The sequence below is a fragment of the Lissotriton vulgaris genome, chromosome 1_1 (genome assembly GCF_964263255.1).
Source record: "Lissotriton vulgaris chromosome 1_1, aLisVul1.2, whole genome shotgun sequence".
NCBI lineage: Eukaryota > Metazoa > Chordata > Amphibia > Caudata > Salamandridae > Lissotriton > Lissotriton vulgaris.
Window position 1 is genome coordinate 1,941,485,791 of NC_141685.1, and position 24,517 is coordinate 1,941,510,307.

At 45.2% G+C, this 24,517-nt stretch overlaps 1 protein-coding gene across 1 annotated transcript in view; it reads right to left on the bottom strand.

Annotated features, from left to right (window-relative positions):
* The window catches only part of LOC147751412 (transient receptor potential cation channel subfamily A member 1-like), a 978,460-nt gene that overhangs the window by 14,859 nt on the left and 939,084 nt on the right, over positions 1-24,517 (bottom strand). The window contains exons 11-12 of the mRNA XM_086938479.1: positions 23,158-23,321; positions 14,897-15,013 (exon numbers count right to left, since the gene is read on the bottom strand). Coding sequence (XP_086794605.1) covers positions 14,897-15,013; positions 23,158-23,321 — 281 coding nt within the window. The remainder of the gene's footprint in view (positions 1-14,896; positions 15,014-23,157; positions 23,322-24,517) is intronic.

Sequence of the window (24,517 nt, forward strand, 5' to 3'; positions counted from 1 at the left end):
TCTCTTCTTAACAGCTGGGCTGCGGGGTGATTGGTTTTACAAGGAAAAGTTTGGAGTGATATCTGGAGCTGCACATACATGCGGTCTACACGGCCACACACAGAGGAAAAACATTTGAGAGAACATTGGTGATAATACCATGCACAGAGTCCAGGGGTTCACTAAAAGTGTACAGGACTCAATTTAAACATCAAAGTGATCTATTTGTGGTAGTGTGGTTGAGCAGCCTTAGGCCTAACAGAAAAGACAGTTGTTGCACAATCATTGAGCAATAATGGACACACGACTCAATAAAAGGAGATCCAGACCAATTTAAGAAAATTATACTTTGTTTATATATTATTTTTAAGAAAAAGGTCGTCGCAACACAGTAAGTACGGTTCTCAGTAAAAATACCTTTTAGGTTTCAGATGTTTGGCAGTGCAAATTTCATAGCAGTTAAATATATATATCATGTAGGAAAACAATTGAGTGGGGGTAATAGGTACGTATACTACTTACAGTTCCAGTCCAGTCTTCGGGTGTCTCAGGCTAACACTGCGGGCAATGTCGGTCGTGAGGGACTGGGGACAACCAAGCGATGCTGGATTCAGTACCTAAACCAAGATGGTCCATAAATGCACTTAGATTTACCCTTGCGGTTTACAGAGAGCAATGAAGTCAGTGGGTTTTTAGAAGACTGCCAACACGGTTACTGGCGTGGCTGCCGGCAGTTGGCTGCTGTCAATCAGAAAGAGAAGTCCCGCCATCATTGGACCATCACAGAGGTGATCAGGCAGGCAGTGTAGAAGCTGGCAAACCCACTTTCAAGAGAGTACGAGCTCTCTGGCACCGGACTGAGAACAGCTCAGGTCGCGGGCCTAGAGGATCCCTCGAGGTCGTCTTGCTATGGGTTGTTCTTCTCACCGGGGAGACTGGTGTCCCCACAATTGACGGTCCTCTACCACGACGGCCATGGACTTCTTTGGTAGCAGTGAGTCGTGTCAACCCAAGGGTCGGTCCTCACTGGGTCTGGTACCAACGGTTGACAAGGACTAGAGCGTCTAGTCTGAATGGAGGTTGTAGGCACTTTGGTGAAGGTTGAAAGGTCTCCGGGGTTTCTTGGAGGCCTTGCAGAGTGTCAGTGTTCGAACTGGTTGAGAGTGGTGGTTTTTGTGCTGCAGTTTGTCTGTATAGGTTCAGTTCCTGGTTTGACAGCGGTCGTCTTCCGTCTTCTTCTTTGGTCAATCGGATCTGAGGGTCAGGTCTGGGGAGCCGCCTGAATACAAAATTTAGGAGACATTTTAGGCGAGTAGCAGGTACGGCCAATTGGCACCTTACCTAGTGTGACTGCACCCTCTATTATGCCACCCTCCAGTGGGAGGGGCATAGGCCTAGCCCTGATTAGGGGGGTCCCCCCATCTTCAAGATGGCAGGGACTAAAAGTTGTGCATCACCTCAGTTCCCCCTTCCTTAGGAGTGGGGTTGGCAGAGGTGGGCACATCTCCTATCTTTTTTAATTTTCATGACAGCTTTCCCAGCCAAAGTGGGGGTGTAAACCAGGGGCTCCCACCTCATGCTAGCAGCAGAGGCTGGGGGTCACATTACAAACGGAGCCAGCATTTGAAACTTCCCTACTTTGAGCTCTGGCCCATCCTGGGGAAGGAGGTATGACACCTCTACCCAGGTTTGAAGTGTTTCTGGTCCCAGAGTGCAGAGGCTCTCTGCTAGGGGTCCAGAAACATATCTGATGGTGGCTGGCAGCCTACAGTCGGCCAGAGAACACGGCAGGGTTGGTAGGGATTCAGGGGACACCTCTGAGGGGCCGTCTGGGCACATGGCAAAATAAATCCCACACTGGCATCAGTGTGGGTTTATTGAAAGGAGTAGTTTGTTACAAAACCGTCCTGTATTCAGTAAAGCCATCATGCTGCTGTGGAACTTTGTTTGTCGAGCTCCCAGCCCATGTACTCTCTATGGCGTCACTGGCACTTACGATATTAGGAAATGGTGCCCAATATTGTAGAGGGATATCTGTTCATGAGAATATGCCCTCACCTAAAGTATAATGTACCCTGCCTTAGGGCTGTGGGGCCTGCTAGAGGTTCACTTACCTATGCTGCCAGGCAGAGCTAGAGGAGAGGGGCATCCAGTCAGGGTGGCATGTTGACTTTTTTTTCATTTTCTCCCTCACATGGGCATGCACGCTACAAGGACAGTGGCATGGTGACAGTGAGGGGTGGGGGTCCCAAGGGACCCTCTTCAGGCCCTAGGTACCCAGAGTGCCATTAACTAGGGACTTACAGCAGGCATAAGTACCAATTGGGAGTTTATTTTGGGGAAGGAGCTCTGGCACAGGGGAACTGGATGGCAGGGACCCTGTGCACAACATTTGATACTACATTAATGCCTGGCAAAACGTGGGGGGCTAAGCCTACAAAAGAGGCACTTTCTCACACCCAGTGTGCAGAGTTTAAAACAGGCAATAGAATTCAGCAAAAAACTGGCAGTGAGAATACAAATATGTCTATTTACTCAGACATGCTCACCATAGCTAAAAAGACGGAGATCACCAGCCATTTGCACTTATCATTGTTTTAAGATGAAAGGATGTGGAAAAGACCTCTGAATTGGAAGAGGCAGTTGCAGCCTCACACCCTACTGCCAAGTCCACCCCCTGTGGTGAGTTGGACCATCTCAACAGTTTTGGACCAACCTTACAATTCAACCTTTGATGGTACTGCCATACTGTAAAGCTCATCCCCAGTCACTATTTTGGTCCATAGGAAATCCTGCTAATTTGCAGACCCCATCTGGGATAAAGCTAACCCTAGCCTACCTACGAGGCCTCCCAGCAAGTGAATAGGACCATCATGACAAACAAGATTATGTGATTCATCCTGCATCCTAGGTCAGGCGTCTGTCCCATGTGAGGGCCAACTCTGCCCAAAAGACAAACAAGAAAAAGAGACCACTAACAGCTGTCACTGTCAGGAACTAAGCCCAAAACCATCCACTGACATATGAATGCATCAATCCGGTGCCCAGAGTAGGCCTTATTTCTAGCCTTATGGATGGCAAGGAATTGTCCACTGGCTCCTGAGTTGTCCAAACCCGAAAATTGGCCTCTCAGGTTTTCCAGAGTGGGGGGGGGGCTACATTCACTTTGATCCTGTGCAAATAATTCCCAGACTCTCAAGGAATACCAGCTTACTTTCTGGGTCGACCTAAGGTCTACTAGGACCTCCTCTGGGTACTCCTCCCCAAAGCAACACTTGTCAACCCCTGTGGAGTGCCCACTAGTGCTAGCATATCTTTTGGGACATGAGGAATCTTCCTTTCTTTGGCTTGGTTGCGGGTATCAAAGACCTACCCCTGTTAAAAGGTTTCCTTCCCCATGACGGGTATACCATGACATGGATCTTGTGCTTACTGTGACACTGGACCCACGCTGCATCTAACTGAAGATCCCCAACTAGGGCAAAATTGGTCCTGTGTTACTGGTATTCTGGTTCACAGAGGACCTGGATTGAGATTTCAGGCTGGACAGTTCCATTGGGAGTTGGGTCAACGCTGATTTGCATATGGCATGGTGTAATCTGAGATGGACAAAATGGTTGATGGGTTATAGACTGAGAAAAGACCAGTGACTGAAATCAATTCAAGCATTCCACCCATCTTTTTTCATTTTATTTCCTTTAATGAGACATCGTAAGTGTGACTGGTACGCCAATACGTGGGTTCCATGCTCACTATGGAACAGCAAATCAAGCTGAACCTCTACTAACAAAATAACCTTGAACTAGGGCGAAAACAGCCCTGGGTAGCTTGTGTTCGGTTTAAGAGAAGTACTGACTTGGTATTTCAAGCTGGACAGTTTCTATTGGAGCAGGTTCAATGCTGATATGCATATGGATGGGTCTAATCTGAAGTGGCATAGTGGGGAAAAAAGATTGTGATGTGGCCTGAGTAATTATCAGTGGCTGCGACAAATACAAGCATCCCACCCATCACTTTTGTGTTTACTATGGCCCCCACTGTGCGTATTCTATCAAGGTTAGAGACTACTGGGAGGTATTTCATACCTCTTTAACACCTATTGCCAGGCATGAGCAGAGACAGGAGCTGATAGAGGCTTATGCTAATTAGCCATCTGGCAGTTCAGCCAAGTAATAAAAAAACTTCATAAAATGTACTTTTCCTTAAGATTTATTAACATTTCAACTTCACCATTAAATTGGATTTTTAATAACCATTACAAATATGGCTTTCATTATTTTTCTAGCTTGCCCCATTCCCTAAATAGCATTATTAGTATTTAACATGTACTCTGGTCTTCTACATAGGCTAGCTAGTTCAGCCACTGTGAAAATAGATGTTAGGGCTTATCACTGTAGATACATGGTAACATTAATTTTTCAGATGTCCACTTTTAAATACTATGCACCCTACCTTATGAGCTACAGGGGGAGCATAGGGGTGGTATGCTAATAATTACAAAGGATATTTGTATCTGTTAAAAAGGGTTATTTTAACAGATCACAATGCAGCTTTTACACTCTAGCAGCCATGCTACAATGGTAGGACAGAAGCCATGTTTTCCCTTGATAAACTAGTGGATAGCACAATACATGCTGCAGTCCATAGGTGACATTTAATTGTTCATCCCATGGGTATATTTCCACACCATATACTATTACCTTATATAGAAGGTAAATAAGATAAACAGAGATTAGCGAGCTTCTACATGTGTTAGGAGTCAGAGCACATACACTGGGCACTGACCAGCAATGCCCCACTGAACAGAGTCTAAAAACTGGCAATAAAATTCAGGAAACAAATCGGGTTGTATATACATACCTATACCACAAAACACCTCGGGTCTAAACAGAAAAATTGGGAGAATGGGACAAGGACAAGAGTAAATGTATATCCAGGGTTAGGACAACAGCCTCCTCTATTGGAGAGGAGAACCTCTTATGCCAAAACCCATCATTCACAGATTGTGAGGTATCATCATTTGGGTCTGGCCTCCTCTCACCAGGGACCACAGTCTGGTGAATTGTCTGGGGTACCCTTAGCTGAAATAAGAGCTAGAGGATGGCTGATGACTCCATGGAACCCAAAGGCATATCTACAAGTTATGTGAAGTGGATTTTTTTAACTAAAGTGCAAAAAAAGTGCAGCCCTGAATAATACCAAAAGGTGTGTTTAAAATTGACTATGGAAGCTCTATAACAAGTTTATTCCCAGAGTGCCATTGTCAAGATTAAAAAGCAGTATCCTAACACTTGAGGTTATCAAATGTTAAACAGTGAAATTAGGTCGACATGTTTCTGCCCTCACAAGGATCTAATAGTATCGGGGCATTCTTCAGGACCAAACCAATAAATTATACAAAGCTGCTGCTTGGGTTGACCATACAAAATTAGGCACTTTCTCATGGACATTATTTCCCTTGGTATACAAAAAAGTGATGGATGGAATGCTTGAACAAATCTCAGCCATTGGTAATTACTTGTGCTGCATCCCAATCCATCATTATTTTGCACATCATGTCACCTCAGTTTGAACCCAGCTATTTGTAAATCAGTCTTGACCCTGCTCTGATCTGTACAGTCTAGCTCGAACTGCCAAGCCACGTCTTCCCTGAACCAGAACACAAGCAACCCAGGACCGGTTTTGCCCTAGTTAAGGGTTCACCAGCCGGGTACAACTTGGTTTCAGTGACATTGTGTGCACGAGACCCATGTCTGGGGATACCTGCCCCTCTTTGGATAAAAAACTGATGTATACAAAAAAGTGATGGTTGAAGTTTGAAGTGAACATTCTTTTGAGCATCTTAAATGCTGTTTCGGTTGGGAGCCCAAAAGAAAACCTTCTTTCATGTTTTCTTTCTTCAAGACATGGGTAATGCCACCAATGAGATGGGAAAAATCGTTGACACATTTGCAATAAACATGTGCAAATCCAAGGAAACATTTTGTAACTATAGACATCAGATGCTTCCAACCTAAACCTGAGACATCCATTTCTTCCTTCTTATATTGACATTTCTCAGGTTCACCTGTCAATTACTTCTGTTGGAGCTTGCATTACCATGCTCCCATTGTTCAATGAGGGATTTAGAAAAAGAGAATGTCATCCAAGCATAACTGTACTAAATGATTTAAATATCAGCCAAAACTAAATCCATGAAACAATGAAAAATGTCAGGTGCACCAGGATGACCAATTTGGTAGCAGCATGCTGTATAAATCTTCCTAATATTAATAATAGTACCCCACTGGCATTATTCAATACTCAAAATGCCCAAGTTGCTAATGGAAAGTGTTTACTACTCACCGCCCTCTTTTATAAGTAGCATATGGTTAAAAAACCCACAAGTCTGGAGTTTGGTGAACATTTGTGCTCCTCACACCGATCCTAGAATATCAATATCTTTAAGAAAAGGATGTATATACTTATCTTTGATCATAATTTGATTTACGTCTCAATAGACTGATACAGAGACACTGAGGCCTTGATCTTTTTCAGAAAGAAAATTAGAGGTGCCTCAGCTGGGACTGAAGAAAGTATAAATAACACATTCTTAAGTTCTATAAATAGGCTTTAAGGAACTTGTTCTCATTCTGTTCTCATTCTCTCACAGAGAATAGATGTGCCCAAAAGATACCTCAGGTTTGGCAAAAACTGTAAAACATGCATGGTACTAAAGTGGCACTGAAGAGAGATTAGGCACTGTTAACTTTGAAGTAGTAGTGGAATCTTTATCTTCCTCTTCAGGTAATTAGCGACCTCGTGAAACATAACAATGGTCATGACAAGACTATGATTATATTGATATTGTTCTGGTAGCCCATTTTACATGAGAATTGTTCCTCAGTCAAAATTCCAATTGTCACAGAATATTTGGAAGAGGCTGTTAAATCAAAGGAGAGTACTTCTCTCTGATCACCAAAAGACACCAGAAATAGAAGTGAAATCTCGATAAATGGCCAAAGACAGTCTGATCTACATTGGGTATCTTTTCAATGCTATTATGAATATTATTGTGGTGAGCTGTGGCTGCTTTGATGCAGTGCTTTAGTTTTAATATTTCAATACTGTTACTTTTTAATTATTGCTACTCTGCCTTGTTTAAACCTTTTTTAATAACTTACTGCACTTTATTTGTTCTTCCGATCACTCTACCGGTCCACCGCAGCTCTGTGCCGTTTGAGTGGAGGGACTGGTTGGAGTTCTCTCATGGCCACTCTGGGTCATCTTCCTCTTCCGGGTAGGGGGCGGGTTAGCTATGATGCACTCTCCCAATTTAATGAACACCGGCAAGTGGACGTGCAGCGGACGCACGCAGCGGGTGCGCTGCTGGCACGTCTGCACCCGGCCGTGCCGGGACCAGGGGCCAGTAACCTTGGCCTTTTTCAGTCAGGCTCTAGATCAAAGGTCTTCAAACTTTTGAAGGTAGAGCCCCCCAGCTGAATTTCTTTAGATGTTGGGCCTACCACCACCTGACAGAAATTTCTGGAATCTGGTACACTACATAATCGACCACCACGCGCATTTCCTGGGCCATATCCAGCAAATAACGTTGAACACAATGAGAGTGTTTAGTAAACTGCAGGTTTGTGAGTGGGTGTGGTGAAATGATAGAGGCTAATTACACAGCTCAAACCACCATTTTCCAAGATAAAATGTGAGCAAATTGTTTTTACAAGGATGCTTTGTTTTACACATGACATAGATTGATAATAACATCACCAACATAAATGTGATGGGTTTGCCTGTTTTTCACCACAGAGACGGTTAATCTGTGGATGGATTTTGCTACTGCCATCCTCAGGTTGTGCTCCACATTCAGTCTTGAACGGTACTAGATTCATGAAGCCAAATTGCGATCGCAATAGCTGCGAAAAAGCAATTGCGATTGCAATTTGATGAAAAGGTATTCGAAAAAGTAGAAAACCAAAAATTGCGAATTCGCAAATATTTTTTTACGATAACGCAATTAAATTCGCAGAATCCTGGAAGAAGTCCATTAGCGATTCTGTAGTTGCGAGAAACTATGGATCTGCAAATAAAACCACGATATCGCAAATAAATCGCAATCGCAATTCATGAAAAATCGCAAATTGCGAAAAACCCAAAAATCGCATTTTGCGACGCGCAATTTAAGGAGAACCCAAACCAGGTGGTAACCAGTAAAAAAAAAAAATCACATCTGCTATAAACTCTAGTAAACTAGTAACAGGAGTAGGCTTGACCAAACACACTTAAGGACATGCAGCTGGAGCCTGAGGACTCTCATAATGCCAGGACTCTACATGGTGGTCAGGTGGCAAAGGCTACAGCGAGCAGCACGGAACAGACGACGTATCCAGGAGCGGATATTCCGTCAGCGGGTCACCCTACTGGGCCAAACCAGGGAGCAAATCTACGCCAAGTACCGGCTAAATGGGGCAATGATCATCAAGCTGATCCGGGACCTAGACCCCCTCCTGCAGCACCCAACAAGGAGGACCAATGCCATTCCCACCCATGTGCAGGTATTGTGCAGCCTGCACCTACTGGCCTCCGGAAGCTTCCAGGGTATCGTCGCTGTTGCTGGGGGAATTTCCCAGCCCACCATGTCCCACTGCCTAAGGAGTTTCCTGGAGGCCATGCTGACCCGCCTACACCACTACATCTCATTCCCCAGCAGCCAACAGGACTTGAATGACACCAAGCTGCAATTTTATAATGTAGCTCAATTCCCACATATAATAGGATGCATTGACTGTACCCACATCCACATCTGCCCACCAGCACAAACGGAATACATGTATCGTAACCGCAAGTCCTACCACTCCCTCAATATCCATATGGTATGCAATGCAAAGACAATCATCACGGACATAGTGGCACAGTACCCGGGGAGCACTCCTGACTCCTTCATATTCCGGCACAGTGGCGTTCACACACGACTGGCCAGTGGAGACTTTGGTGAAGGACACCTACTGGGTAAGTACACATACCACACAATAGTACAATGTGATAATGATGCTGCGCGGCACAGGCACTCACCCTCTGCTCCTATCAATCAGGTGACAGCGGCTACGCTCTCCGTGAGTACCTCCTCACACCATACCTCAACCCTGCAACACCACAGCAACGGCGTTACAATGCAGCACACATACGCACAAGAAATTGCATTGAGAGGTCATTTGGCCTTCTGAAAAGCTGATTCCGCATATTGCACAAGACTGGTGGGGCCATCAAATACGACCCAGAGGTCAGCTGCCGCATCGTGGCCGTGTGTGCTATCCTCCAAAACATTGCTACCAAGCGCAGGATACCTGTAGACATCTCTGGCAGTGAGTCGGAAGGGGACAATCGACCACCTGCACATGTGCGTCACACACGAGGTGAGAATCCTGCAGAAGGACATAGGTGCCGCAACCAAATCTGCATGAACTATTTCTAGTGCACCCACTCCCCACACCCATTACTCAACTCATGCATGACAACATAAATAATGACATGAGTCAGATTAAGTTATTCAGAATTTTAGTTATTGTTACTGCACAATAAACTGGGCATTCTGATAACTGGAACATGAATGACATATTGCGTCATATGTCTGTTTGTCTGTAGGGCATGCTTGTAGTGTCAGCATGTACCCTCATGCTAATGTACAACAGTTCAGTGGCGCCTCCGGGTAGTTGCCCCTGACCTCCTCTCAACGTCCTCTCCTGATTCTGCCGTGAGGCAGCAGAGGGCCTGCTGCTGCGGCGGGGTGCTACGACCGGTGGAAGGGACTGGCTGCTATGGCTTGATGTAGCCTCACTAGTGTCGTCTGCGCCCCCCGCCTGCCCTGCATGGCTGTTGAAATCTGCTCCAGGGCTCTCGCAACCTCCTGGCAGCACTGGACCATTTGGACCTGCATGGCCAGGGAGCGTCGCGAGAGCTGGGAGGTGGCGTTCCCAATTATATGGTTGGACCGCGTGTACGCCGACAGGTGGGTCAACAGTTGGCGGTGTCTGCGGTGATTGAGATCCCGCTGGCTGGACATGGCCTGTGTGTTGGCCTCCAGAGCTGCTCTCATCCTGTCCATATGGTCAGACGTATGTGCCACATTACGTGCGGTCTTGTCCAGTTGGAGGTGGATGGCGGCTAGATGATGGGACTGGGTTTGGTGCACATGTAGCATCCTGCGCTCAATGGAGAGCCCACCTGCACGCACGTTTCGGCCTCTACCAGCACAGGATGTGTTGTTGCGCGGCTCCCTGACCAGTCCGCTTTTCTGGCTCCTCACAGCCGCAGGGTGGCAGGTTGGTTGGCGACCTGCTGCTGGTGTTGCAGGCCCCACTGGTGGTTGTGTGCTGCGCGGTGGTACAGCAGCGCCTGTTGTCACAGGGGTGGGACGGGCTACAGGGGCAGGTGGTGGGATGACCGCCGGTGCGGCAGCTTGCCCTGATGGTCCGGGCTGTGGGGTATGATTTGTGTCTTCCTCCGTGTCCTCCGTGATGTCCTCAATCACCAGGGCCTCGCTGTCTGTGCTGGGAACATCAGCGCCACCTGTGATGTAAAGTGGACGTTGATTAGTGACATGTTCCGTACACAGTTAGGCTTGCTACATGGATGCAGACTACCATTCCCTGACTCGCTGCAGGATTGACTCTCACTGGACATGTCAGGCTTATTGGTACAGGATGGTAATTGTGGTCAGACTACATGTCCCACAATGCAATAGCGCTATAGTGGTGTGCTTTGGCTGCATGATTGGGGTTTGATATGGGATGCACTGGAGTCATGGACATTGTTAGGGGACAGGGGGTCGCAGTCGCATGGCACTTACCTGGTGTGTCTTGGGTGAGTCGGGAGGAGTCAAGCTGGGTCACACCCATGCAGGCCTGTGGATTGATGGTCTCCTCCACTCGGTCCTCCAGTGGTGTGTTCGGTGGGACAGTGGGCTCCCCTCCACCTGTCGCCACATGCTCTCCCAGCCTCTCAGCAATCTTTTCCTTTGCCCGCCCTCTTAGGTCATACCAGCGCTTTTTAAGCTCGTCCACCGAGCGCTGGGTCACCCCCACGGAGTTCACTTTGGCGTGGATGCGCAGCCATATGCTCCTTTTGTCGGCCTCAGGCACCCTTCGGGAGTCTTTGCCAAATAGCCGGTTGTGGTCCTTTGATACTCCTTCTATGAGGTGTTCGAGCTCCTGCTCAGAAAATTTGATTTTACGCTTTCTCCCACTGGTAGAACCTCCTGCTGCATCCTGTGACATGCTTGCCACTGTGGTGTCTCCTGCTGTACTCCTATAGGAACACTGGAGGGGAGCTCTGACACTGCTGCCTGTACTTCAGCCTCTCACTGCTGAATGAGGGTGGAACCTGCCTACTTCCTGGTTGTGATGTCATCACTGTGCTCAGGATGCGACTTCCCGTTTTTGCGATCTCGCAGTTAGCGAGATCGCTATTTGCGATTTCGGTAATTGCGAGATCGCAATTTCAACATGGGTATCGGCGGATTCTGCGATTATTTACCGATTTCTGGGGGCTCACAATCGCCGATTGCGGCCGGTTGCGAATCACATTTTTTAATCGCAAATATTCATGGATGCCGTTCTGCGATTTCTAAATTGCGATTCGCTTTTTCTCGCAATTTAGAAATCCCAGAATTTGACATTGATGAATCTGGCTGTTAGTCTATAATACCGCAATTGCTGAGAACCCAATCTCACATAAATAGGATGAGCTGAAAGGCCAGAGAGTTTTGATAGCAGTTTCTCTCAAAGCTGAACATTCTGCAGATATTTTCAGCCAAAACAGGGACTGTAAGGGAGACAGTGTTGCTAGATTTGTTGAGCACTCCCTAGCTCAGAGCTGGTACACGAGAAACAATTATTTTCTAGAAATCATTAACAAACGTTTTAGGCAGCATTATAATGGGATATTTGCGCACCAACAAGTTATGGATTCCAAGACAAAGTTGAAAGTCCACAGGGGGGGGGGGCGCTGAACGAACACCTAATAGAGAATATCTTAGTGGTACGATAAGTGGCTTGCCTGAAGCAGTGGGGGTTTAGGACACGTCGGGCTTATGTTTTAAAAAAATAGAACTAATAATAAATTAATGATGTTGTCTATTTCACTTCAGAGCAATGTTGTCTGACAGACTTTGTCGTGGCAGGGACATGGTAATGATTTAGGGTGCCCTGGGTCAAAAATATTTTGGGGTGCCCCTGTTCAGTACAGTTTTGAGTTTAAATGATTTACTCTCAGCTCTACCATACACTCTTTAGCCAGGCTACTAACGGTGCACAGGCGCCATGGTCGAAATTCTAAAAGCGTTTATGTTAGAAATGTGATTTCTGGTTGGCTAAGGCTTGCGCCAAAGCCAGGCAGAAACCACCACTCTAGTCAGGGCAAGGGAGTTGCACGCCAAAGATAACCCCTGCTCACCCTCTTGGTAGCTTGGCACGAGCAGTCAGGCTTATCCCGGAGGCAATGTGTAAAGCATTTGCGCACGCACACAGCAACAACATCCCAGGCACACTACAAAAGGAACTCCACGCAAGGTTATATAAAAATAGCCTTTGTATTCTCATAACACATTAGAATACTAAACACATAACATACACTGTGCCAACTGGCGCGGGCAATATTCTCAAGGGATTATTTACACGTGACAGGGCCACGTAGGCCACTGTCAGAATCAGCACTTAGCGGAAATTGGTAAAAGTAAAATAGATCATAAACATACAACCAGTAACCACTGGTAATCACTGTACTCCACCTCAACCTGTAACATAAACTACATTATGCAGAGTCACATCAGGCACGAATTACATTCTGCGCCAACTTCACCAGCATAAACACCTTAAGCAATCTCCTCACTAGTCTAAATACATTCGACCCTACCTCCTAAGTATAACTCACATTAGGGGCATACCTCACACAGTGAAACATAATCTCACTAGCATAACCACATATAATGCAAAATAACCTCATAATCATAAACCATATATAAAGGTATCAAAACAGGGTGCGTAAAACATACTAGATGCATTACATTTTCTAGCACCATAATCACACGAGCACATAAATCACATTAGGGCCTTGCGCCCTATACATCTACCAGTCCCCCTGGCCAACTGGCCATCTCCAAAGGGGCTCAAATGCCTGTGTCCAGAATGTCAGGGCGTGCTGCCAAGGCAGCGAAGGTCAAGGTTGCGCCACTGCGCAAAAACCTAAACGTTGCAGCTGCCCACTACTTGCTGGGCAGCTGAGAACCATCACATGGGGCCTAATTGCTGCTGCTGGCACTAAGTGCTGCGCAGCTGGGGAAGGCCTGGCACCTCTGGGCCATCTCTGGCCCTCTCAGGGGCTCTCTCATGAATTGCGCCACTTTTTTATATATATGTTCGCCCCTTGGCCGACATTGTTGAAAAGTCGGGTCTGACTTTCTTCTCCTATGCTGACTATACTCAGATCGTCTTCTCCCTTGCTGCTGCTCAGCACCAGGATCCTTCCTTATTGCAGCGTGGCTTGAGGAATGTGTCTGCCTGGCTGACCAGAAATGCCCTGAAGCTTAACAATTCCAAAACTGAGGTGCTCATTCTTTAAAGAAGATTTGGAAGTCAGTGATCTCCCATTTCATAGTAGTATTAAGCAGTTCCCAGATGTTATCTGACAAGGAAGTGTGCTGATTTTCATAAAAAAACAAAGACGTGCCTCAAGGAACGATTGGTCGGCAAGTAGTGCACTATGAAAAACTCACTTCTTAGCCAGCAGAGTCTTATTATTGGGCCCCAAATCAATGCTTATGGCTGCCTGATCTGATAACGGGTTTGGTATAATTGAGGGAGCAGGACCCAGTATCTCTTTAGAGATAAGAAAAAACATATTTCCTCGAAGCCCAAGTACCAAGGAGAGAAGAAAGTATAGCATCCTGTCTGTGGAAAAAGAGCTCGCCAAGCGTCCACAAGCCCATACTGCTCTTTAATTCTATCTACTGCCTTCACCATTTTTGGTTTATTCTGATATATTAATCCTCTGACGATATCTGTCTCTAAATTCTGAGGGCTATTAAAATCGTCACCTATTATACTTCTCCCACTATTAGTCAGTTGAAAAGACAGTTCATACAATGGCTGAGGGTCATCTGATGCTGCACCATAAAAACAGGTCATACAGTATTAGATATTTCCACCACAACCTATCTTCCCTCACAGTCCACCACCACCTGGCCAAATGGAACCTTAAACACCTTACTAACCAATATCCCAACCCCACGATGTGATGCAGATGCTGGTGAATAGCAAACAAATGTAAAACATAGATCAGTTGATTGGCGACAGCAGCAGCTGGTTTTTAAGAGCAAGAGTGGAATGTTACTTCACCATGATGTATTGTGAAAATTCTGTCCCTTTTGCAGATTTTCCACTATACTAAACTTCATTTATTAAATCTCCACAGATTTTGATTCTGTCAATCAGGAATTCAAGAGGTGCACCCACAGATTTACTTTACTGTGCACCTAAGTTCATTATAGCTGTGCAAAAACATTAGTAAATTCAGCCATGAGCTTGCAGTGTTATTATTCACCACTTGTTATTGGAAAATAACTTGTGGACCCCCATAAGAACTAGCACAAAAAACTCTGGCCTCTGTAGGTATGATGGTTGTTAAATTCTGGCAAGTATTATCCAACGCTGGTCATTTAAAAATGTATGCTCATTCTTTGCTGTGGAGTAGGGTTCGCTTGTATTTTCGCACAGACTTTCACATGTAAACACTACCTTTGAAACCAACTACATAATGTCTTGGATATTTTCTTGAAAGAAAAAATAAAACGCATTATTTAGGCACATTTTCTGCAGAGTTGGCACATACAGTTGCACAGAAATGCTTGTTGTGTTAACTCAACTATACTTACATTGCAGCAGCTGAGTGATGCCCTCAGAAAATAATCCACTCTCAAGCCATTCATCATAACCATGAATGTAGCCAAAAGCAGTCAAACTGTGACTGTCCTGGTGCCTCACATTTGCTCCTAAAACACAGTAAACAGAAGAACACACAGTGCAGTTGTTTATGAGAATTAGAGCAGTGATGCATTAAGAGCTGTGAAATATGTGGCTGTCATCCACATGTCTGCAAACACAAACATGTCTTTCATCATGCAAAATGATGCTAGTAAATTAAGTTACAGTTCATTGTGCATCTCACAACTCATAACGATAGCGAGGAAAAAGTAAAAAAAAAAGGACTGTATGTATTGACCCTTAACATCGCATGTGCATGCATGTGTTGATCTGGACTAATAACTCATGAAGAATATTTTGAAAAATACACTTATGTGGCTATACACATTTTAGAAAGGACTCATTAAAATCAGTAGTCAATCAGAGAGTAATCAGAATGCTTCTCTGCTTTAAAAAAAGACTAATTTCTCTCAAGTTTAACTTACTTCTCTTATTTTCTATCTTATCTTTATTTATTTATATTATTTTTTCTCTTTCGTCTCTTGAGTTTTACGTTAGAAACATCAAAATAAATACAGTTTCAAAAGTGTCTACATCAATCCCTTTGCAGGAAAAACTGCATTATAAGTTCAGGCTACTTGGAGAGAGAAGTCCAATTATTATTGATCTGTTTTACTTTTATTAAGTCAACAGACAATTTCATTCTTAGATCTTGACTGCAAACAGTTTTCGCTGTCACAAGGCAGACATGTTGTTTCCAATACACTGCATATATTTAGAGTGGCTTTTGGGCCTGCCCCTTGCTGATGATTGGGTAGAATTATTATCTAGCTCCCTTCTGTACTTCTTATTCAATAGATATCCTCCCTATTCTTTTGTTTGTGCCTGGTTCATGAGGCACACTATGGAGGGGGTGCCGATGAAGTCTCTAAATTATTCACGCCTTATGTTCCCCCACGTCTTCTGAGATCTACTAATTTAGGGCTTCTCAAGACTTTCAGGGTTAAACGGGCCAGATGGGGAGGTAGGACACTATCCAACAGGGCAGCACACCTGTGGAACAGACTACCTCTGGATATGAGATTCCAACCAGATAGGAGGCTGTTTAGGAAGAGCTTGAAGACGTTGCTGTTTGTAAATTAGGCTGGCACAAGCTATGGTTTTTTGGATCCGGATTCACACACACTAGCACCAAGACGCCACGGCACTCGAGCACTTTACAAACCTTAAAAATAGAAATAGAAATATTATGGAGAGTGCCCTGGGGGCGCAACATGCGTTTGCGCCTGCTTTGCACACCTCCGGGGCAATCTGGTATTACAGAAGGGTCCGCAGATGCTTGTGCGGCCCCTTCTGTAATACTGATAGCGCTGGCGCACATAAAGTGCCAGCGCTATCTGCATGGGCATTTCCTCATTTGCATCTATTGCTGTTTTACCACAGCGGGCACATCTTTCTTTAAGAATGCTGCTTAAAGTCAGCACACAAACCAAAAATGTTATTGTGCATCTTATTTTACTCATGTTTTTGAGATTTGAAGAATATTATGAAATATGTACAATCCCTTCATATTTTAAAAGAATACATGTACATTTCTGTATAAGGTGGAAAGGCAATTTTTATTCAGTGCAAAGATCTCCTGTTAGTGATTTTGGTGATGTGCTTTATCCGTGTGGGCATGGTAATGCCAACACTGTGCACAGGGAGTTTTTTCACATTTGCTCAGACTGAGCTAATTTCAGCAGCACTTGAAGGAGATCCAAATCTGCTTTGACAAAATTACTGTTGGTAGGGACCTGTGAAGCACTGCTTCAGGAGCTGCATAGGAAAAACACAGCATAATCCGTGGTCTTGAGGTAGGCATGTTGGGTTTACTGTGAGGGACATAGAATGCTCATCAGGATTCTTCTTTCAGTCTCAACACATCATTTCCCACCATTTGAGTAGCAATCACTTCACCCCCTCATTAAGTCAGAGATAGTCCATCCTGCCAACACCTATTCCCCATTTCTCTCAATTTCTGGGAGCAATACGCAAAGACCAACTGCCAGCTACAATTAGTCAGGTGGCCAAGGATGCAGGCAGCAGACACCAAATGGTTGGGACAAGAAAATAACAACTTTCTAAAAGTGGCAGTTTCAGAAATGTGACTTAAAATCTGACCCAGGTCACTCCCCATGCCGCTCGACTCCTGGGGGACCCGAGTGCTGCCGAGGGTTTGCCGCTGGTGTGCCCCAGGTTCTGCATTCCTTTTCTCATCACTGTACTATTGCTGTTTGCTTCCTGTGTTTTATTATTGCAGCTGTTATTGTGGATTCTTAGGTGCTCCTGAGCGCCCCTGCCCTCTGTGCCCACCTGCTCCCCGCTTCCCGCTGCTGCTCCCCCGTGGCCCGGCCCCCGTTTTCCTTCTGTTCCCCTGCCCGCCCATTGGCCGCCCGCTCCCGCTTCCCAGCTGCCCCACCCTCCCGCTTGGCCTCTTATGGAGGTCGCGCGGCGCAGGTGAGCGTGACCTGACCCAGGTCACTCCCCACGCCGCTCGACTCCTCTGGGACCCGAGTGCTGCCGAGGGTTAGCCGCTGGTGTACCCCAGGTTCTGCATTCCTTTTCTCATCACTGTACTATTGCTGTTTGCTTCCTGTGTTTCATTATTGCTGCTGTATTGTAGATTCTTAGACGCTCCTGTGCCCCCCTGGCCTCTGTGCCCCCCCGCTCCCCATTTCCCGCTGCTGCTCCCCCGCGGCCCGCCCCTTTTTTCCTTCTGTTCCCCTGCCCGCCCATTGGCCGCCCGCTCCCGCCTCCCAGCTGCCTCTCCCTCCCACTTCGCCTCTTATGGAGGTCCTGCAGCGGCCGCACAGTGGACACGCGCAGCTGGCACGCCGCTGGCGCGCCGAAGGCACGTCAAAGGCAAGCCCGTCTGCACCCCTCCGCGCCTGGACCGCGCCCAGCGCCAGAACCCCTGGACCCCACACCCCCCGCAAAGCCAGACTTCACAACGACTCCAACACCCTCCCCGCACTCAACACTGAACGAGAACACCCCTGCTACCGGGCCACCCCGAAGCACACCCAAGGGCCCTTCACCTGCCGGAACTGCAGATTCACCAGCATCCAGCCTTCCAAACCACCAACCAGAGAACCCAACCACCTCCGCTGCATCCTCCTCAACACTCGCTCCACTCGCAAACACGCCATCAAACTCTGGGACCTCCTAGACTCTACCGCCCGACGTCGCCTTCCTTGCGGAGACCTGGCTGACTGCCACCTCAGCACCGGACCCGCACCAGCCGCCTGACTGCCTGGTCCAACTTCAGCGATGAAGACACCATCAAAACCATGAACTCCATCCACTCCGGATCCCCATCGGACCCCTGCCCTTACCACGTCTTCAACAAAGCCAGCACAACCATCGCGCCCCACTCCGAAAAACAATCAACAGTTCCTTCGAGACAGCAACTTTCCCGGAAAGCTGGAAGCACGCCGAGATCAACGCCCTTCTGAAGAAGCACAAGGCGGACCCCAAGGACCTCAAGAACTTCCGGCCCATCTCCCTGCTCCCGTTCCCGGCAAAAGTAACAGAGAAGATTGTCAACAAACAGCTAGCCCGCTACCTCAAAGACAACAACATCCTGGAACCCTCTCAATCCGGTTTTCGCAGCAAACACAGCACAGAGACCGCCCTCATCGCCGCCACTGACAACATCAGGATCCTGATGGACAAAGGAGAAACAGCCGCCCTCATTCTCCTGCCTGGACATATCAGCAGCCTTTCACACAGTCTGCCACCGCACCCTATCAGCACGCCTCCATGACGCCGGAATTCAAGAGAAGGCCCTGGCCTGGACCACATCCTTCCTCTCCGGCAGAACCCAGAGCATCCGTCTCCCACCCTTCTGCTCGAAATCCATCGCGATCATCTGCGGCGTCCCACAGAGATCCTCCCTCAGCCTGACGCTGTTTCACTATCTACATGGTACCGCTCGCCCACATAGCACGACAACATAACCTCAACATCATCTCCTATGCCGATGACACCCAGCTGATCATATCCCTCACCGAAGACCCCCACACGGCCAAAGCCAACCTCCACAGAGGAATGAAGGCTGTAGCCGACTAGATGAAGGACAGCAGACTGAAGCTGAACTCAGATAAGACGGAGGTCCTCATTCTCGGACCCACCCCATGAGCCTGGGACGACTCTTGGTGGCCCACATCGCTAGGCACTGCCCTGGAACCCACAGACCAAGCACGCAACTTGGGGGTCATCCTAGACTCCACCCTCTCCATGACCAGGCTCAGCCAACCTTGCCCTCACTAGAGTTCCTCGTATCCGGAAAACCGCCGGTGGCGGCAGATCCTTCTCCTACCTCACCGCCAAGACCTGGAACGCTCTCCCTACCAGCCTACGACAGACTCAGGACCTGTTGGCCTTCAGGAAACTCCTCAAGACCTGGCTCTTCGATCAGTAGCGTCTCCCCCTCCCCCCTCAGCACCTTGAGACCCTCACGGGTATGTACCGCATTTTATAAATTAAGTGATTGATTGATTGAGTGACTTTACCATGAAAGAGTGCTTTAAATTGCAATTCTTTAGACACCAAATTAGACAGTCCTGCCGCTTCCCAATTGAAAGTTATCATTTATTATATATAATAAGGCCACCCAATGTTATCCTATGTGAGAGGTATGCCTTGCAGTAGAGAAACGAATGTAAGGGTTTATCACTAACAGGACATACAAAAGTTAAAAGAACTCCTATGGGCTGTTTAGGGTCCCCCCCTGGGGGTGACTTATATGTATTAAAAAGAAAGGGCAAGGCCTGGCAAAAAAGTGTATTTCACCAGGTTGAAATGGCAGTCTAAAACTGCATACGCAGGCTACAATGGCAGACTCAAGACATGTTTTACAGGGTTAATTAAGTGGGTGGTGCAATCAGTGCTGTAGGCTTACTAATAGCGTTTAATTTAAAGGCCCTGAGCAGGGGCGGCTGGTGACATTTGAAAGTGGTGAGGCGTAAAATGATTGTCATAATGCACCATACCGAGTGAGTGCAACGAGCGAGCCCGAACAACTTAAGGAGGGTTCGGGGGGGTTTTCCCGGAGAAAATTTTGAAAAAGGAATGGACAAATGGTGCATTTTGAAGCATATTTGAGAAATCAGAAAGGTTAATAAAGCAATTGTGAAAGTTCAGTTATTACATTAATTAAGAGATGTCCTTTAACATAGGTAGCTGCTTATTCAAGCTTTCTTTCACCCCATAGCCCAGCAGGGTCTTGATAAAAGACAGACAAGAGAAAAAGCAGTGTGGTCCACGACTAGGAAGACACTCAATGGTAAGAAGTCAAGAGATTGGTCAAATTGAAAACCTGAAATGCAATACACAATCCAACAATTTGAAAGTACATCTCATCTATGTTCAACAAGCCATGTTTTACCCTTGATTGGAATTGTGAATCACCAAATAAACTGAGCCCCTGCAATCAAAATCAACCCAAACTGTGGCTCAAAGTTACATATTGGAAGAAACAATATAAAACAGAAACACAGTCTAAATAACTATGAAAGTGACACATAAATATTGACCATGCAACTCAAAATCAGAAATTCCAGATCCATATCACTGCCAAAGCAGGCCTCCAGTCCCACATGTCATTTCATGTGGGCTAAGTGCAGTCTACAATGCATGACTTGCCAAAGCAAATTAACATTCTCTCATATTTACAAATTCCTGTAGCAGACAACATTTTAAGTTACCCCAAACCGGGAAAAGATTTTACATTCCAACATTCAATGGTCTGTTCCAGTGTCTGATTATACTATAGATAACACAGCCACACAGGTTTTGTAAGTAGAAATACTCGTTATACCCCTCTCTCTCTTTCTGCCACACTCTCTCATTCTGGCTCTGCTTAGCTCAAGCTCTCTCTGTTTCACCCCCTCTCTCTCGTTCTCTCTAACAATCCATTGCTACTCTCTTACACACACACACACACACTCTCACTCTCTCCCATTCTGGCTCTTCATCTTTCTTTCAATTTCACTTAATCTCTCTTGATTTATTTATCAATCTATTCTCTCTCTTATGTTATCATTTACAACCAGTTTAGTTCCATTACACACCAGGCATGACATTTGGATTTACAGGTGCGTTCTGTGTCTCTTTTCTCTTTGCTTTCCTTTGACTTTATCTCCAAATATCTGTTTCTCTTTTACTAGGCGGGTATCTCTTTCTTTCGTTTTATCTCTATCTACATCCATTTTCTTTAGGTCTGTCTTTCTCTTCTTTGTATCCTCTTTCACCCTAAGTGTCTGTCTCTTGATTTCTCTCGACTGTCTCTAGCACTCTTTGTTCTCTCCCAGTAGTCCGTAGTCACACTCTCTCAGGGGAGATCCCCATCACTGCCCCGATATAAAGAGAAACGTAATCAGAGAAGTAATCAACAGACAATATGTAGAAGAATATAAACACCCCGTTCATGGAACAGTTATTATTGAACAGTTAAACAGCCTTTGTGAACAAACATGCAAAGGAATAAAACAATCTCCTACTAAACCAAGGCTTAAATGGGAAATTAATAAAAAAGTGGTCAATAACTCAAATAATAAATTGAACCTGTCATTTCAAAATTCTCAAAACAGAAAAGATGAGCTAGAGCAACGTGTTTCTTCACCCCTCTTACATTTTGTGACTGATGTGTTGGAAACAGTTATAAACAAACTGGAGGCCTTTGCTGGGTCCGAAATAGACTCCATTTTCTGTTTTGGTAACCAAAACGCAAACATGCGAACAAAAGCATCCGTTTTCAAAGGGAGTCAACAGTATTCTAATTTACCAAGCAAATATTACGAACAAAATAATTCAGAATACTTTGTGGAGAAAGAAGCAAACTTTGCAGTGCCTCCATTTAAATTTGACGATCACACACCAGCCCAAAAAGGAAAATTAATGTTATGTTACCTGGCACGCATGAAATTAAAAGCAAGAGATGCAGTTAGAGCCATATTTAAAAGAACCAGAAAAGAAATTCATACTATGCCACATATCAGGCTTCGTTCAAGGGAGAACTCTGTTCTAGAGACAATTATAAATGGAATTTTGGAGCATGCTTAATATAAAGCTAGCTACTGATAAGTGTGCTAAATCGCTGAAGGACAAAATTCTACAAAACCATTTGCTTGAGGATAACTTTAGCGAAGTTCCTGCTCATAAAACAAATATGATAACCTTTCCTTGGTGTGCCTGAAGTTGAACACCTGTGCATTCTCTCCCACAATGATTGCACCAAACATAGAAGACATAACCTGTTTTATAACCATGCGGGCCTGATGCTTATCCAAATTGTTGTTCACATGCAATGACTGTGTACTGTCCTGTAGCATGAACAGCACCTCTAAACCCAGCATTCTTAAAGATCATACCAACTAACGCCTCAGTAGGGTGTAGTACTCACTCTGAGTCACACACTTCCCCTGGGACATCCAGATACATCCTCTCTTGCCAATAATTTGTAATAAATAATTGCCAGGGCCCTTGTCGGGAGGCCATCGTAGATTGTGCCAGGCATTGCCCCTGTCATTGCTGCCAACGACAGTACCAACCCAACAAACCATCATACTTCTACAATTGTGCCAATACAGACGTTTAATATACATTAAAATGACTAGGTGACAGGTATTAGTCATTTTAATGTATAATAAATTATTAAAGAACGGTTGTTGTGCTTATCACAAATTCAGACAAACAGCGCCACCATGTGGCAGGCTCTAATAAGTGCCTATGTTGACAATTAAGTGTCTGGGCTGAGCACCGGAAACTACTAGCTCACTTTAAGCACTGTTGGGAGCTGAACTAATGTGGCTGAATTTGGTAGTTTCGCTTTTTCTTCTATCCAGCTCGCTATGACTTCCCAACAAATGAAAGCATTATGGGGCTATTAAAACACATTTTCAACAGCAATGTTCATGTTCTGACACAGCAATCTCAACATGCTGTTTTAGCTTGTCATTTACAAATAAATGGATATAAATGATACAGCAAAAAGCATAATAAGAAGAGAGATATCTTTCATTATTAGCTATCTGAAAAAAGGTACTAGAGTGCCTACAATAAAGATAAATGGAAATGCTCACAATGAAAAATAGGTGTAACACTTGTATCATAATTTAGTCGTTTTTTAAAGTATTTTCAGGAAAAGAACGAATATAAATTGCTTTACCGTGCTCAATCAAAAGTCGAGCACTGTGTAGATTTGATGCAAATACAGAGTAGAATAACGGAGTACGGCATTCATCGTCTTCTATGTTCACGTCAGCACCGCAGTCAAGTAGCGCAGCCAAAATGTCATACAAATCCAGGTCTAATGCAGCGAGATGCAAAACACTAGTGATAAAAAACACAAACAAAAACAGACCTTAAAGTTTGTGAAGCGTCTTTGTAATAAAGAGCAAGCTGCTATGAATGAATACTTTGGTTTTAATATACACTTGGAGGTTTACCAATCGCACCAGCATAGACGAATGATATTTTAATTGCCTAGGCCCTGTTGTGTTCTTGGCTCATGAGACCCAGACACTGACTTAAGTAAATTGCAAGCCCGTGTTATTTATTTCAATTAAGATACTTTGAAATGGCCAAGTAAAGGAACTGATGTATTAAAAAAAACATATTTCCTCAGGCTTCAGTAATTTAGTTTTATTGCTTAATGTTCATCAGAGATAGACAGAAGTCAATATATAGTATAAACACATTAATGCCATTTCCTCTCTGCCACATTTCACAATGCATTTGTTACAAATTTCCCTCCTACAAGACAGCAATAACGAAACGAAAGAAAAACACATTTCTAATGCTAACTCTCATTACTTCATACAATTAGATTAAGGATAGACTCTAATTTGAACATCTCGAAAACAATCCTCTAAACCTTAAAATACATTATTTATCTTAACTAATCTTAAAACAACCTAACAAATTGCTACTGCAATATCCAAAGGCTTTCCGAAGACTACATTCCATTCTATCTTACCTCATTTAGGAGAGGATATCTCCCCATTTAATCAGATTTCATATTTATATTATAGTAATGTCAAGGGGCTAGGGACAACGGGGCCTGTGGGGATAGGGAAAGCAACAAGAATGTTGCAAACAACCACGAGCAAGCAACCACAGGCAAGCAGCGACGTGGAAGGAGGTAAGCAACGATGTGGGAGGGAAACTGGGAACAAGCAACAGAAACCACAATGGGAGAAGAAGATACAAAGTACCTCCATCTATGCACAAGCAATAGAAGGACACTATTCAACCAAAACCAATTAGTACTTGCTCCATGCTCTGCAGGAGGGGGAAACAAACTAACAGAAAGTGAAAACGGAATCAGGAGCCAGCAAATAAGAGTGGCGATGAAGCCAACAAATGGTAATCAATGGACAGACTCCAAGCCCCCTTTTAGTTAACAAAATCTCTTGCAAGTGACAGTGCATGCACTGTCTCAGGTGAAACCTAAAACCGAAGGATAATAATGCACTTTATCAATCCTTGCCTACAATAACCTTATCTTGGTCTCCAATGCCACACTC